The sequence below is a fragment of the Stenella coeruleoalba genome, assembly GCF_951394435.1.
Source record: "Stenella coeruleoalba genome assembly, chromosome: 18".
Classification (NCBI taxonomy): Eukaryota; Metazoa; Chordata; class Mammalia; order Artiodactyla; family Delphinidae; genus Stenella; species Stenella coeruleoalba.
In genome coordinates this window covers 64,003,349-64,020,892 of record NC_137164.1, presented here as the reverse complement: position 1 = coordinate 64,020,892, position 17,544 = coordinate 64,003,349, and the positions used below count along the sequence as shown (strand labels likewise).

Below are 17,544 nucleotides of genomic sequence, written 5' to 3'. Positions count from 1 at the left end.
AATCTTCCATGTGCATTTAACAAGAATGTATATTCTGCTGTTGTTGGGTGCGGTGTTCTGTATGTTTGTTAGGTGGAGTATATTTGTAGTGTAGTTCAGGTCCCCAATTAGGAGAATAAAAATACACAACAGAAGGTCATCCGGAAATCAAAGGCTGATCGGACCAGACCTTGAATTTAGCTTATATAAAAATGTATTTGTGTTTATTAAGGGTGAGATGGGGCCATGCTACCCAAATTGGTATGGTATCAAGAAAGGTTCTTCTCAATAGACTTTTAAAGTATGTTTACATTTTACATATGATTGCATGCCTACTCTACAAGTTCACAGATCATAGAACTTTTGAGACTTTGGGCCTCTGTGTTTGTGCTTTAAGGAATGTAAGGACAAAAGGATGCTGTGTGCTGCCTTTGGTTTAGAAAAATCATTGTGCACAGACCTGCCATTATATGCAGTGTTTTTGCAACCAAAACAAACAGAAGAAGCCTAACTGAAATTTGCAAGTCTAGCTGACCCATTTGAGGTGAAACTATGTCTATTTAGTTACATTTCTGCATACTTGCTTCATACCAGAGCTTTGAAAGCCATGTATTAAATCAATTTCAGGAATATGAAATGCAGAAAACAAAAGAGGAAGAATTTCTGAAGTTATTTGATAGATGGAAAGAAGAAGAAAAGGAGAAACTAGCTGATGAAATGGAAAAAGTCAAGGAAATGTTTATGAAGGAGTTTAAAGAACTAACTTCTAAGAATTCAGCGTTAGAATATGTAAGTATTGGGAGTTCCCTGGTGGTCCAGTGGTTAGGACTCTGAGCTTCCCATGCTGGGAGCACAGGTTTGATCACTGGTTGGGGAACTAAGATCCCACAAGCCACATGGCTCCACCCGAAAATACCCACAAAAAACGTTGAAAATAGCTAAGTATTAAACCTCGGAGTCTTCCTAGCAATGTTAGAGTTGTGGCCTTGAGAAGTGGCATTAGAGTGGCAATGTGGCCCATGGATCCAGAATTTCCTTTGTTGTGCCGTGGCCCAGACACCGCTCCTCCCTGAGAGTCTTGGGAGCTCAAGGCATACGGAAGAGACAGCAAGTCAGAAGAGTCGTTTCCTTGAGAGTGGGAGCTTTGACCCCAAACCCCATGCAGGACACTTGGTACATTTTAGATGGATCAGAGAAGAAGGTCCCTCTTTCTTAGCTGGTTAGGTTTAGATAGCCCCAAACAATAACTCCCTCCCTGAGTTTTAGAGCTTTCCAAAGGAACTTTCCAGAAAGACTGACAGAGATTGCCAATGTGGGAGAAGGAAGCTGACCCAGAAAGACAGAGGGAGAGCCTTTGCCAGGCCCCTTCCTCACCCCAGTCCTAGCAGGTTTGAGTGAACTGGATGTCGCTAAAGGCAACCTCCACTTCCCCGTGGGAGCAGCCGAGGTCACAGTGAAGCAAAGGAGGCAAGGGAAGAGTCTGGAGCTCCCTCTAGGGGCCAACATGTTTATAAACTAAAATAGAGGGATAGTTTTGGAATACTGCTAAGATCCTTCTCTAAAACGGCCTGAACCCTCTCACAGGGATGGGCAAACTATGACCTGTGACCCAGACCTGACAAACCACCTGATTTTGTATGGCTCTCAAGCTAAGAGAGCTTTTTACACTTTTAAGTGGTTGAAAAAAGTCAAAAGAAGAAATATTTCACGACACGTGAAAATTATATGAAGTTCACCTTTCAGTGTCCACAAGTGAAGGTTTTTTGGAACACAGCCATACTCTTTCCTCCACACTTTGTCTGTGGAGCTTTTGTGCTGGAGCCGTGGAGTTGAGAGGTTATGACCAAGATCTTACGTGTCTCCCAAAGTCAAATACTATCTGGCTCTTTACAGAAAAAGTTTGCCAGCCGCTGTCACGTCGTTACAAAGCAAATGTGGCCCGAGGTTAACAACTGGTGAAGGGGAAATGGGTGTTCATTATACGCTTCTTTCAACTTTTTCCTAAGTTGTAATTTGCAAATAAAAAGTTGAGGGGAAATTAACTTAGGGTGGCTCATTGTGTCTTTTCTATAGGGCTTTCTTCAGTCAACTCCCTGTGGGTTCAACTGTCCCCTATCACCTCGCCTGGTTCTAAGCATCAGAACCTGTGGGCAGGAGTAATTCTTCTACCACCCCTACTCCAGGGGCTTCTGTTACTGGAGTAGGGGTGAACTCAGACCCTTGGCATCTTCTCAAAGTGGGATGCCGTATCACCCGCAGTAGTGGATTCTGATAGTAACCAATTTAAGACTGGCTTTTTATGTCTTCTCCATCGAGGCCACACTTTTTTTTTCCTTGCGATAAAGCTGCCAGTATGGCTCTTTTGCCTGAGATTCCCTGCATGGTTATCCCTGCCCCCAGGATCATTGTGGAATTGGACTTTTCCCTACCTAGGACTTTTTTTACCATTCATATAGATATATTTTTTTTTAATAAATACATTTATTTATTTATTTCTAGTTGCGGCGAGCAGGGGCTACTCTTCGTTGTGGTGCTCGGGCTTCTCATTGCGGTGGCTTCTCGTGTTGCAGAGCACGGGCTCTAGGCGCGCGGGCTTCAGTAGTTGTGGCTCGCAGGCTCTAGAGCGCAGGCTCAGTAGTCATGGCGCACAGGCTTAGTTGCTCTGCGGCATGTGGGATCTTCCCGGACCAGGACTCGAACCCGTGTCCCCTGCATTGGCAGGCAGATTCTTAACCACTGTACCGCTAGAGAAGCCCCATCTATTTTCTTCAAACGGCTTTTTTGAGATGTTTACATATCATACAATTCACCCACTTAAACTGTACAGTTCAGTGGTTTTTACTATGTTCACAGAGTTATGCAACCATCATCACAGTCATTTTAGAACATTTCATCACCCAAAGGAGAAGCCTTGTACCCACTGGCACTCCCTCCCACCCCTGGCAACCACAGATCTACTTTCTGTCTCTATGCATCTGCCTGTGCTGGACATTTCATATAAATTAAATCATATAAAATGTGATCTTTTGTGAGTGGCTTCTTTTCACTTAGTATAATGTTTTCAAGATTCATCCACACTGTAGTATGTATCAATATATTTTTTTAATTGCCGAATGATATTTCATTGTATGGATACACCATATTTTATTGATCCGTTATTCGATGGACATTTGGGTTGTTTGCCCACTTTGGCTATAGAGCGTTTTAAAAATTATTATTAATAATAGACTATTTTTTGGAATAGTTTTAGGTTTACTGAGCAAATAGTACAGAAAGTTCCATATAAGTACCCCTCTCCTAACCCTGTACACAGTTTTCCACATTACTAACATCTTAAATTAGTATCATACATTTGTTACAATTAATGAGCCAATACTGGTACATTAGTATTAACTAAAGTCCATACTTTATTCAGATTTCTTTTGCTTTTACCTAACATCCTTTTTCTGCCCTAGGGTCCTATCCAGGATACCTAAGTACATTTAGTTGTCTTGTTTCTCTAGGCTCAGACTTGTTTTTGATGACCTTGACAGTTTTAAGGTGTACTTTTCAGGTATATTGTAGGATGCCCCTCTGTTGGAATTTACCTGATATTCTTCTCATGGTTAGACAGGGTTTATGGGTTTTGGGGAAGAAGTCCTCAGAGATAAAGTACAATTTTCATCACGTCATTTCAAGGGTACATACCATCTACATGGTTTATGACTGTTGGTGTTGACCTTGATCACCTGGCTGAGGTAGTATTTGTCAGGTTTCTCCCCACCCCACTGCCCCCCATTCCATACTGTGCTCTTTGGAAGGAAGTCACCTTGTGCAGCCCAGACTTAAGCGGTAGGGGACAATGCTCCCCCATCCTTTTGTGTTTGAAGTTAACATATTACCTTCTGACGGTATTTACTGCCAGTAACTTTGGGAATAACCTATAAGCAAAGGGTAACATTAAAACCTTATGTCCCTAGTGGTCCCTGGAAGATGCTGGCCTCCTCACATCCTGAGAATCAGCTGCACCCAGTTCCTCTGTTTCTGGCACTGTTGCCTGCCCATTAAAGTTTTAAAGATCGATTATCTGAGATTAGAAAGTTTAGGTTTTCCTTTCCCTTTCTCTCCCAGTGCACGTTCTTTTGTTGGAGGTAATGAAACGGGAAAACCACTGGGAATGAGAAGCAGGAGAGGCCCGGTGAACGTCCAAGAGGATAGTCAGGTGCTCCCCAATTTTGTTCTCTGTGTCAGTCGTATAAAAGTGTGAACATCTGTACCAGTGATTCTGAATTTTATTTTGTAGCAATTGTCAGAAATCCAGAAGTCCAATATGCAGATCAAGTGTAACATAGGCACATTAAAAGATGCGCATGAGCTTAAAGAAGAACGTCCTCAGCATCCCCAGGATTTCCAAAACGTGATGCAACTTCTTGATAGTCAGGTATGTAAAAGTGGGTGACTACTTCAGCAGAGACCTGATCTTTCTTGGTGAGGTAATTTACAGTAAGCACCATCTACAAAAAAGTGCCTCTTTCAGGGACGATGAAGGTGACTGATTCTTTTCTCCTTATCTCCTAACACATGTGTAATTCAGAATAGGTGTTCATTCGATACTTACTGATTGACTAATAGATGTGGATACAGAACAGTTGGCAAAGTTGTTTAGTTTTTCCTTGACTAATATCTATTTGCATTGGTTCATATTACCTTAGTAGTTATTTTTCATATTTCAGATGTAGACCCACTTTCAAAAGGCATAGAAAGGCATATTGAAGCCCTGACGTTTTAGAGCTTAAATATATGGCCGCCTTGGCAAACTGATGGTCTTTTACATTTATCAAATAAATTACAATCATTTGGAAGTGAACCTCAGTAATCAGGACAGCCTTTGTCCTGGCTATTTTGATCACGCTGATTTAGGGGAACTTTTTTTTTTTTTTTAGCCAGGAAACATAGAGATTAAAGCTTATGGATTGAGGATTTTTTCAGAAAGCAATATTATGTCATTTTAAAAGGTAAATGTGTTTTTGAACATGGACTACTGCCACTGCTTCTTGTCTTGCCTCTCTCCCCTCAATCTACCTTTCGTGTTATAGCCAGGGTGATCATGTCACCATCCTGTCTAAAATCCTTCAGTGGCTCCCCATCTTTCACAGAACAAAGTCTAGGACCCTTAACCAGCATTCAGAGTCCCTGGGCATCTGGTCCTGCCATCTCCCACCATTCTTGCCTTTACCTTGACGCCCCAGTAGCCCCAAAGAGCTCCTGGTTCCCAGGACGAGGCAATCTGATTTTGCTTTTTCAGCTTTCTTTGTTATGCACCTTCCAGTTTTCAGGCCCTGACACTTATTCAGCTGGGATGGCATCTCTTCTGGAGAGTCCTCCAGGAGTTCTGGGTTATTGCACTGCCACAGTCCTCCAAGCTGGACCTGATCACGTGCACATTATGTGGGAACCCTCCATTGTATGTCCACTGTTCTTCCGGGCAGGGCAAGCAGGGCCTGTCTCTTAGTTCTCTCCCAGCCTGCCAGCGGCTGCCCAGCGAGGTGCCTGGTATGCGGTAGGGGACCAGGAATTGGGTCCTGAACTGAACTGTTGGCATTTGCTCCCAGCAGGCTGCTGTCTCAGTAGTTGAAGGACCCAGTTATGAAATCCTCAGGTCCCACCTAAATTTCTTTTGTCTCCTTCCTGTGAGCTCTATCAGTTCAGAACCTATGGACCCAGAAACCTTGATGTTTCCTTTTAGCTTCTGAGGTTAACAAACTAGCACTTGTTTTTTTAAATTAAGTTTTATTGGAACACAGCCATACTATTATGTACCATCTATGACTTCATTTACATATTACTTATGACTGTTCTCCTACCTAGTAGTAGTGACTGAGTCATCTGGCCCCCAGAGTCTAATATATTTCCTATTAGCCCCTTAACAGAAAATGTTTGCTGAACCTTGCCTCAGAGTATAAGATTAAAACCAAGTGCAAGTGTGTTTAAACATTTTTGACTGTATTTATTTACTTTTTTAAATGCCTGCTAAAATTTTACCAAATAGATGGTTGGGTTTCATAGGTACTCACTAAAAAGGAAGCTTCCGTTTTGAGTAGATGTCATTGTTACAGTTACACTAAATTACTCTTGTTTTACTAATTTTGTAGGAAAGCAAGTGGACAGCTCGAGTTCAGGCTCTTCATCAAGAACACAAGAAAGAGAAGAGCCGGGTAAGATTAAGAAACCAACGACCTATAAAAAGTGGGTCTTTCTGAAAAGAATATTTGCTTTTCTCTATAATAAAGGTAATGTTTATCCACTTAAGACATTTGTGGAGAAATATATAACAAAAATTAAAATTACTCATCATTCCAATACCATAGATAACCAGTGTTACTGCTTTGTTATAATTTCTTTCAATCTTTTTCCTATGCTGTAAATGTTGCGTTTCTATAAGTATAGAAACCCATGCATATAATATGTCTCACAGATTTTGAATTTTGCTTTATATCTATAACTTTATACATTTTTCATTTAATATATCATAAACAGTTTCCTGTGTTTTAAAATATTATTCAAAATCATGATTTTTTAATGGCTCCATGATGATATTATGGCTGTATCATCAGTTATTTAATCATTTCTCCATTGTTGAATACATGTTCTAATTTTTAAACATTACAGAGTGGCAGTCTAAATAAGTTTTGAATACAGGCATACCTTATTTTATTGCACTTTGCAGATAATTGCGTTTTTTACAAATTGAAGGTTTGTGGCAACCCTGCATTGTCAGATGATGCATTTTTTAGCAATAAAGTTTTTTGTTTTTAATTTTTATTTATTTTATTTTTGGCTGTGTTGGGTCTTTGTTGCTGCGCGTGGGCTTTTCTCTGGTTGCGGTGTGCAGGCTTCTCGTTGCGGTGGCTTCTCTTGTTGAGCACCGGCTCTAGGCACATGGGCTTCAGTAGTTGTGGCACACAGGCTCAGTAGTTGTGGCTCGCGGGCTCTAGAGTGTAGGCTCAGTAGTTGTGGTGCGTGGGCTTCGTTGCTCCGTGACGTGTGGGATCTTCCCGGACCAGGGCTCAAACCCGTGTCCCCTGCATTGGCAGGTGGATTCTTAACTACTGAGCCACCAGGGAAGCCTGCAATAAAGTATTTTAAATTAAGACATATACATTGTTTATTTTAAGACATAACGCTATTGCACACTTAATAGACCACAGTGTAGTGTAAACATAACTTTTGTATGCACTAGGAAACCAAAAAATTCACGTGATTCGCTTTACTGCTGTGATCTGGAACTGAACACACAGTATCTCTGAGGTCTGCCAATAAAAAGAAGGATTGTTCACATTAAAGTCATTTTAATGAAAACAAAAATGAATTGTAACACCTATTCCTTTTCCGCTGAGTACATCAGAAATTTAAGTGTTAAAATGCTTTTTACAGGGCTTCCCTGGTGGCGCAGTGGTTGAGAGTCCGCCTGCCGATGCAGGGGACACGGGTTCGTGCCCCGGTTCGGGAAGATCCCACATGCTGCGGAGCGGCTGGGCCCGTGAGCCATGGCCGCTGAGGCTGCGTGCCCAGAGCCTGTGCTCCGCAGCGGGAGAGGCTACAACAGTGAGAGGCCCGTGTACCGCAAAAAAAAAAAAAAAATGCTTTTACAATAGTGTAAAAAATGTAAAGTAGATTTATTTGGGATTTTAAGACAGGAAAACATCTGTTGATTTTTTCTCTTTAAATTGTATGTATTTTGTAGCCCTTTGTATCCCCTTTTGGGCAAACAACGTAGACTGGGTGGCTTATGAACAACAGAAATGTATTTCTCATAGTTCTGGTGCTCCAGGAATTGGACAGAGAGCTTGTTAAAGGGGAGTAGTGTCTGGGCTGTGTGTAGATACAACGCCCATGTTTCTTTCTCCAGTCTAAGCCTCCCTTCTGAGCTCCAGACGAAGTAGCCAGCTCTGTACTCGACATCTCCACTGCTTCTTACATGTAACGTGTCTAAAGTGAAGCTCTTGGATTTGTCCCCAGAGGTGTCTTGCTTTTGGCTGATGGTACCCTAGTCCGCTCAGATGCACTCCCTCAGCCCCCAGTTCCAGGCTATCGGCAGGTCCTGCCGAGTATCTCATATCCATGTTCTTCTGGACATTTCTGTTCCTTCCATCCTCCACTGAGCTCCCACCATTTCCAAAAGGGCCCAGTAACTGGCTTCCCAATTCCAGCCTTTTGCTCGTGTAATCTGCTCTCTGCAGAGCAGCCGAAATAATCTGGCTGTCGGCCACCACCGTGGCCTCATCCTGAACCTCTCTCTGAACCGACTCTCTTTAGCTACGGTGGCCTTCTGGTAATTTGTAGAACGTGAGGCCTTTTTCTCCTTTTACATTTGTTTTCGCTGCTGGGAGGTCCTTCCACTTTTTTTTTTTAATTTAATTTTTTTTAATTTAATTTTTTTAATTTAATTTAATTTTTTTATACAGCAGATTCTTATTAATCATCAATTTTATACACAACAGTGTATACATGTCAATCCCAATCACCCAATTCATCACACCACCACCACCCCTGCCTCTTTCCCCCCTTGGTATCCATACGTTTATTCTTTACATCTGTGTCTCAATTTCTGCCCTGCAAACCGGTTCATCTGTACCATTTTTTTAGGTTCCACATATATGCGTTAATATACAGTATTTGTTTTTCTCTTTCTGACTTACTTTACTCTGTATGACAGTCTCTAGATGCATCCACGTGTCTACAAATGACCCAATTTCGTTCCTTTTTATGGCTGAGTAATATTCCATTGTATATATGTACCACATCTTCTTTATCCATTCATCTGTTGATGGGCATTTAGGTTGCTTCCATGACCTGGCTATTGTAAATAGTGCTGCAATGAACATTGGGGTGCATGTGTCTTTTTGAATTATGGTTTTCTCAGGGTATATGCCCGGTAGTGGGATTGCTGGATCATACGGTAATTCTATTTTTAGTTTTTTAAGGACCCTCCATACTGTTTCCGCTTGTTCTTTATGTGGCTGTCTCCTTCCCCTCTGATTTGGTTTTCTCTGTTGTGTAGCAAATTACCACAGATTTATTATCTCCCAGTTTCCATGGGATAGGAGTCCAGGCACGGCTTGGCTGGGTTGTCTGCTCGGGGTCTCACAAGCTGCATTCAAGGTGTCAGCTGCGTGTGGTCTCATCTGGGGCTCCGGGGCCCCTCCCAAGCCCGTTCAGATGATTGGCGATGTGCAGTTCCTTACGGTTAGCCATGGGGGGGAGACCCCCGGCTCCGCCGTTCACAGGCTGGCTGTGACGTCTTCAAGGCCAGTAGGAGAGCATCTCTCCTGCCTTCATTCTCCCCCTTCAAGAGACCTGAAGTCACCCCAAGACCACTCCATCCAGGGAGGTGGTCCCCTCCCGTTATTATCCTCAGCGCTTCACAAGTGTGGCTCTCAGCACTGTTTTAAATACTCTGTTTACTTGTTTATTGTCTGTCTCTTCAACCAGATCACTAGCCCTGGGAGGGAAGGGCTCTGTTTACTCCTCCGTTGTATTCTCAGCATCCGATAACGTGTCTAAAACGTGGTTGGTGCTTGTTAAATATTTGCTGAAGGAATGCAGAAGGTCGATAGGTGGCCACCAAGGGGATCACACAGGCTTTTTGTGTGTGGATGGGGAGATGCTGACTGTACAGTTCAGAAGACCAGGGTGGAAAGAGCTGTGTGTCGGTGTGACGTGATATTTGAAGCAGGTCCTCTTAACCTCTGCCTCGCTGCCTTACTCACCTTTCATGCTTTAGGCGCTTAGCCAGGTGAGGAGGGGAACGGCCAGTGACAACTTAGAGGAGTTGCTTTTCTCTAAGAATGTTGAATCTTTCCTTCGAGATGCTGTAAGGCAGTAGTTCCTAACCAGGGACATCCTTCAGAATGACCCGAGGCTCTTCCAAAATACAGGTGTCCAGCTCTCCCCGCTGAAGGCCTGCTTCAGTAGGTAAGTCTGGGACATGCAGAGTTTGGAAACAACAGTAAGAACACCAGCAAACCCCCGACGATTGTGCTTTGGATCCATGGTTTGAACCACGGCTCTTACAGTTTGAAGTTCTATTTTTATTCTTCAGGGTGTTCTTAGAGCATTGGGGTTTAGGGACAGAATTCAGGCCTCCTTCTTAATTGGGGGTGATTTTAGTCCTCGTTCCTTTAAGCCTCTTGTGGGAACGTAAGTCGCCTTCTGGCTGGAATACAGTGTACAGTATAAGTTGTAGAGGTTTACACTTGGCCACTGTGGGTGGTCATAGAGAGGAAGACCGACTGCCAGTGGTTTGGAGGAAGCAGAGGCCTGACCTGCTTGTGAGTGAGGCCCCTCACCCCACGTGCTGGGAGCGTGGAGGTTTTGTGCCACCGCCAGGCTACGCTGCTCCCTTGTCTGTTGGTTTTGCTTGTTCAGAAGCTGCGTGCTTCTTCCTTCATTTCTCTTAAACCCTAACAGAGAGGCAGGTTCAATAAGGTTTAGTAATCTGTGCCTGAGACCAAACTATTAATTATTCCACATGATTGGTGCCTCCTGTTCCTACAATGCACATATTGTATTTCTCTGTTTAAGGGAAGTTGCGTTTGCCAACTTTTTATTGCTTTACCTAGATTCTTGGCAGTCTTTTTTTGGTTTTGTTTTTAAATAACATTGGTAGGAGTTCAAAGGGAACCACAGATAAATGATGGCATGCCCTTTTCCACCCAACAGAAGACTCTTAGAGCTTGGGAGGTTGTAGAATGGTCACGCAGTGGAAGGAGAGGAGGATGGAGTAATGTGGCTGGTAGAGAAAAAGTGGAAAACTTGAAATGGTAGAAGGTCACAAGAAATGAGCTCCAGGGCCACAGGCCTTTTGAAATAGTTTCTGGCTATCTCTTTCTTAGACTATCACATTTTCTGGTCAATTCTCAATTCCAGTATCAAAATGATGCCATCCCTTAGTTTTTCTTACGTACCCTTTCTGCTTGGGCCCTGCAGTGAGTCCCCATATTGCTGATTCTCAGCCTCCGCCCAGAGCCCTGTACATTTTTATTGGCTTTTCCTTCTGTTTTCCAACTCCAGATTTCCCAGACTGCTTTTGGGGGTACTCTTCCAGTAGTCTGTAAAAATGTGGGGAAGGTTCCTGACAGTGTCCTCCTGGGGGGAGATTCTTAGCATCCACTGGGATATAAGTATGTAGTCCTTACTCAGGAAACCCTTTTAACTTGGTTCAACCTATTGTTTGTCCGGCCTCATGTGAGCGCAGAGCGCTTCAGAGGGAAGACCCTGCAGTGTATGGATTGAGAGCTTTAACTTTTTGTTGTTATTTTATGGTTTTTCTGTTCAATGTAAGTGAATTATTTTTAGAGTAATTTTACGTTCACAGCAACGTTGAGGAGAAAATACACAGCGTTCCCAGATACCCCCTGCCCACCCTGTATGCACAGCCTTCGCCATTATCAACACTCTGCACCGGAGTGGTACACTGGTTACAATTGATGAACCTACACTGACATGTCATTATCCCCCAAAGTCCACAGTTTACATTAGGGTTCCCTCTTGAGTTGCACATTCTATGGATTTTGACAAATGTATAGTGACATGCAGCCATCATTATGGTCTCATACAGGACACTGACCTAAAAATCCTCTGTGCTCTGCCTGTTCATCCCTCCCTCCCTCCCCTCAACCCCTGATTCTTTTTACTGTCTCCATAATTTTGCCTTTTTCAGAATGTCATATAGTTGGAATCATACAGTATGTAGCCTTCTCAGATTGGCTTCTTTCACTCAACAGTATGCCTTTAAGGTTCCTCCAAGTCTTTTCATGGTTCGGTAGCTCATTTCTTTATAATGTTGAATAACATTCCATTGTTTGTATGGACCACAGCTTATGTATCTCTTCACCTACTGAAGGACACCTTGGTTGCTTCCAGGTTTTGGCAATTATGAATAAAGCTGCTATAGACATCCGTGTGCAGTTTTCGTGTGGACATAGGTTTTTGGCTCCTTTGGGTAAATGCCAAGGAGTACAGTTGCTGGATCGTTTGGTAAAAGTATGTTTAGTTTTGTAAGAAACTGCCAGACTGCCTTCCACGTGGCCGTAGCGCTCTGCATTCCCACCAGCAACGGATGAGAGTTCTTGCTGCTCCGCATCCTTGTCAGCATTTGATATTGGCAAGCTCTGGATTTTGGCCATTCTGATAGGTACATTTTTGTTACATTTTGATTTGGTGATTTCTTTCTTTCTCTCTCTTTTTTTTTTTATTTGCGGTACGTGGGCCTCTCAGTGCTGTGGCCTCTCCCGTTGCGGAGCACAGGCTCCGGACGCGCAGGCTCAGCGGCCATGGCTCACGGGCCCAGCCGCTCCGCGGCACGTGGGATCCTCCCGGACCGGGGCACGAACCTGTGTCCCATGCATCAGCAGGCGGACTCTCAACCACTGCGCCACCAGGGAAGCCCTTTTTTTTTTTAATTTATTTAAATTTATTTATTTTTGGCTGTGTTGGGTCTTGGTTACTGCGTGCGGGCTTTCTCTAGTTGCGCTGAGTGGGGGCTACTCTTCAATGTGGTGCCTGGGCTTCTCACTGCAGTGGCTTCTCTTGTTGCGGAGCATGGGGTCTAGGCGCACGGGCTTCAGTAGTTGTGGCTCGCCGGCTCTAGAGCACAAGCTCAGTAGTTTTGGCACATGGGCTTAGTTGCTCCATGGCATGTGGGATCTTCCCGGACCAGGGGTCCAGCCCGTGTCCCCTGCATTGGCAGGTGGATTCTCAACCACTGCACCACCAGGGAAGCCCGCAAGTACAATTCATTAATGCGTTTCATGACATAGACTAAGTTTGAAAGCGTTGACTTTGAAGACAGGAAAGTTCAAGTCTGGGCTCTTCCCGCTCAAGTTGTCTGCGTTTGGGTCAGCTACTTACCTCTCTAGACTTGAGTTTCCCCATCTGAACAACGAGGTCAAAACTTGGATCCATGAGGCTGTGGTGTGGATTCAACAAGATGAAATGCTTAACGCAGCCTCTACACGTGTTGAGTGTCTGTTAAAAAAAACCTCTCCAGTTAGGAAATGCTGCTCCAGGCACTCTCTGTGCTTCTCTCAGACACAGTTACCCCCCTTTATTTGACCTGCACATCCCTGTCTCTGTTTTCAGGCCGTAGGCTTGGAATGTCCTTAGTGCCATTTACCAAGGGTATTTTCTCTTCTGTTTAAGCAACTTCCGAAGTTGTTTTAAGAATGTTTCCTTAAATTATTGAAAACAAATTCTTCTTGAATTCTTGTCCAGTATTTGATCTTCCCTGAGGTTAAGTCTCAAAAGATGAATCTGTGCATCTTTGGATCTGTTCTCTGCTTCTCTTCCTTCTGTTCCCTCCCTCCCTCCCTTCCCCCTCTCCCTCCCCCTCCCTCCCTTCCTCTTTTCCTCTACCCCCAACGCCCTCCACCTCCCATTTCTCAGTAAATATTTATTGAGAACCTGCTAAGATCCAGAGACCGTGCTAGTTGCTGGGCATATAAAATAATTCAGGTGGGCTCTCCGGCCCAGGGAGTGCACTTTCCAGCTGGGATGATGCATGTGGATGTGTGAGAACAGTACTGCTTGGGGTTGGAGCTGCTCTGAGGGAGAAGCCTTGATCCTTATCCTTGCTCATCCCTGTGTGATTTCATGTAACAGCTCAGGTTTGCTCCGCTGTTCACATCATCAGTGTTGGCTTTCTTGGGCCATGAGCTCCCTGGGAACAGAGATGAAGCCCCTTGTATGGCCGGGGCCTTCATACACGATGATCAGAGGGTTATTCAGTGTGTAGATAACATAGGCCAGCAAGAAGGTACGGCATGTATATACAAACTGTGAAAAGAAGAAATTTACGTGCAGTTTGCAGATGAATGCCTTTCTTCATTGGTTTTTCCAGCTCCTGTCACATATAGAGAAACTTCGAACCTCAATGATAGATGATCTAAATGCAAGTAATGTATTCTACAAGAAAAGGATAGAAGAGCTAGGGCAGAGGCTCCAGGAGCAGAAGGAGCTGATCATCACTCAGAGACAACAGGTATTTTGGAGTGTATATTGGCAACATTTTTATGTAAACAGTGCAGTTTATCTAAGAACATGTGTTTTTATTTTAGAGCACTTGTAAGTTGGATAAGATGAAGAAGATAGAATATTTTTTTCCCTGTGGTTGCTTGTATAAGTAAATAAAATAATTTTTAAAGGTATTTTAAAATACCGTAGAGCAATCAGATTTATTCAGTTAGAATTCAGAATAAACGTGAAGGTAGCTAAAATCTCTTTTGGTAATTCCTTACCAAAAGAAGCAGCTGAATCCAAATGCTGCTTTTATAAAACATTTGCCTCCATGTCATTAAAGTCCACATGTCCTGTGTCTTTGGAGGATTTAGTGAAAAGGTTCATTTACTGAGTACAGTGTCTGTCCATTATCCAGTACGTCCCCGTCTAGTTCAAACATGGATCACTGAAAGACCGTTCTTCTTTGCAGATTAAAGAGTTTACCAGTAAACCATTAAACAGTGTCAGTGAACCCAGAGGTAAGTGGACCAGGATCCCAGCGCTGGAGGCAAGGCTGGCCTCCCTAACCGTGTGCTGGACTTCAGAAGAATGTTGGGCCGCGATGGTTCATGAATGCTAAGATGTGCTAAGCTGTGCTAACCGCAACCCAGAGAGTTGAAGAATTTTAAATACCTAAACGGTCGTAGAATGGTCTCGTATCCTTTTTATCAGAGTATCGTCGTGCACATAATACATGCTTAGTAAGTGTACCTCTGGATGGATGTGCAGTAAGACGCCTTATGATTATAAGTACAGAGTCTGGGGGCAGACCGGGTTCAACTCCCGTCTCTGGCACTATGTAGCTTTGTGAGTCTCTGCCCCGGTTTCCTCAGCTCTAAAGCTGGAATATCAGTAGTAATTACATCATAGGCTTGTTACAAGGATGACATGGGAGAACATGTATAAAGAGCACCTGTTAAACACTCATGAGTGTTGGCTATCGTTATTAATATTAAGCTCTTAATTATCCTAAAGTGCTATAGTGGCTTGCTGCACGATTCTGCATTGTGGTAGGCTGGGGTTAAGGGTTTGTTCTAAGTATAGTGGGGGGATATACAACCTACTGATGGTAGCAGTGACAGCCGTCCATCTCCGTGTCATTCAAGAGCTAGTCTAGAAGGGGGGCTGGGAGCCAGAAGTGCAGGGTCTCCCAATACAGCGTAAAGCTTGCCTTTTGCCCGGTTTTCTTCCGAGTGATCCCAGTCTTGGTTCCTGTACATCTCAGGTTATTCAGGCATCTTTGTTTACTTGAGGGATGCCAACTGGGGATTGATAATGGGTGTTATGAGCTGGGTTTCCTCCCTGTTTCTGGGGGCCATGGGAGATACGGGCGTATCTCGGAAATATTGCAGGTTCAGTTCCAGACCACTGCAATTAAGCCAATAATCACAATAAAGTGAGTCACACAAATTTTTTTGGTTTCCCAGTGCATAATAAAAGTTAATGTTTATACTATACTGTAGTCTATTAAGCATACAATAGCATTATGTCTAAAAAAATGCACATACCTTAATTTAAAAATACTGTATTGCTAAAAATGCTAACCATCACCTGACAACGCAGGGTTGCCACAGACCTTCAATTGGTTAAAAATGCAGCATCTTCGAAATACAATAAAGTGCAATAAGATGAGGTATGCCTGTACATTGACCTGCACACTTGTTTCCCTCGTTTTGAGATAAAGGTTTGGGAAGGGTGGTGGTTCCCTATAACTTCTCTTGGAATAGTAAGAGTTCAGGTAGTGAGGAATAACTGTATAATTACTTAGACAGCATACACATTTGAAAAATAATTTTAGAAAAAAGTTAGCTTTAAAAGATGTATGTTAAACATCTTTTTTTGGTAACTCGCTATATGTTGGTAAATTTCATTGCTTTTTTGGGGGGGAAATATTAGGCTATGCACTAGCAAAATATAGCCCATAACTTGTGATTTTTGTTATTAATTTACTTTTTCGTGTTATTTCAGGGAATCCTTTAACCTGGCAGACTTTTGAATCTAAGCCGACTACCCCAACTGTACCTAGTAAGTTTCTATAATAGGCTCAGGGTTCTAAAGATAGTTTTAAAGTGCTAAACCCATACATCACTTCTACTTACTATTTTTAGAGACATGTCTTTGAACATCAGTGTGTTTGGAGATTATATAATGATCTATTTTGGTTCCCAGATTTGACCTAGTTCTACAACCCAATACTGTAAATATCCGTGTGATTTGGGTTAGCCATACCTGTTACCTTACTATTACCTCATTACCTTACCTGTTAACCTTATTCGCCTAATAAAGGAACAACTAAAAGTTCTTCGGCATCGCTGCAGTTTGTACTCTTGGATTTCCCAAGGTCATAACACTGTGACCACATGACTGTGGTGGCCACCACATTTTGGCATCACTGAGACCCAGTGCTGCAGGGTTTGACGCGATGGTCCCACCAGTCACTCACTTGAAGTCAGCTCAGCACAGCTGTCTTCCGGAGCTGTCAGGATCTGGCCAGAATCCAAAAAGACATAATCTGTACAGTTCAAAATGGACAGATTGTTTTCTTAATAATAAATAGTTGAAATATTTTTGTTTCCATTCAAGAAAGCATGTGTACAGGATCTGAATAACGGGGGAGAGGGCCTGCACCGAGGCCCAGGACTTGTGATGATGAAAGGACATTGATGAGCATGTTTGGGAATTTGGCACAATTGACCGGAAAGGGCTAATTGTTTTAACTGCTCAGCTGCTTCTTGAGGCCTCTTGATGTTGCTTCTGGAAGCTGAAGAGGTTGAGAGGTGCTCAGGAGGAGAGGGTAGTTTAAGTGCCAGGAGTAGAGCTGAGGCGAGAACGGAAGCATTTCAGAGAAGTATGGAAATTTAAAAGACACTCAATAATTATTATTGTTTATACTTTAATTATACTTAGCACAATATTGGAACAATAATGTGTTCCAATAAAACTTTATTTACAAAAACAGGTAGGGGCTGGTATGTCCCACAGGCTGTAGTTTACCAAACCTGGATCTAGATTAGCAAGTTGTAAATGGGTTTGAAGGCCATATTTCCAGAACTGTTAGCAGTTTACCCATAGTTAGGAGTTGAACACTTTCACACTAGCCATTGTAAAGACAAAATTGTATGCCTATAGGGCAGCTGAAGTTTGTGGCCAGTATTTTTTAGAATAGGATTAGAATTAAAGATCTATTCTAATAAGCTAGGGAAAGAGTCAGTAAACTAATAGATAAATAAATAAATAGTTGAGAGAGGAACCTCAGATAGGAATTGTCAAATATTGGAAGAGAGGCTGTGGAATCTAATTTTCTGAGATAGTTTGAAGTACAGGGTGTTCAGTCTTACTTGAATCAGGTATACTCCTCTCTGGAGGCTGTGGCTGAATTAATGCCTTCTCACGGTGTCTTCCAGCCCAGTGATTGGGGTAGTCTTTTTAATTGGTTTATTGTACATGAATATTCATAGCAGCATTATTCATAACAGCTAAAAAGTGGAAACAAGCCAAATGTCCATCAACTAATGAAAAGATAAATAA

General features: G+C 42.9%; 1 protein-coding gene across 6 annotated transcripts in view; it reads left to right on the top strand.

Annotated features, from left to right (window-relative positions):
- The window catches only part of DZIP1 (DAZ interacting zinc finger protein 1), a 54,049-nt gene that overhangs the window by 13,796 nt on the left and 22,709 nt on the right, over window positions 1-17,544 (top strand). For all 6 annotated transcript variants that reach the window (XM_079902741.1, XM_079902742.1, XM_079902743.1 and 3 more), the window contains 6 exons: window positions 607-768; window positions 4,262-4,399; window positions 6,111-6,173; window positions 13,859-13,999; window positions 14,447-14,495; window positions 15,985-16,041. In XM_079902741.1, coding sequence (XP_079758867.1) covers window positions 607-768; window positions 4,262-4,399; window positions 6,111-6,173; window positions 13,859-13,999; window positions 14,447-14,495; window positions 15,985-16,041 — 610 coding nt within the window. The remainder of the gene's footprint in view (window positions 1-606; window positions 769-4,261; window positions 4,400-6,110; window positions 6,174-13,858; window positions 14,000-14,446; window positions 14,496-15,984; window positions 16,042-17,544) is intronic.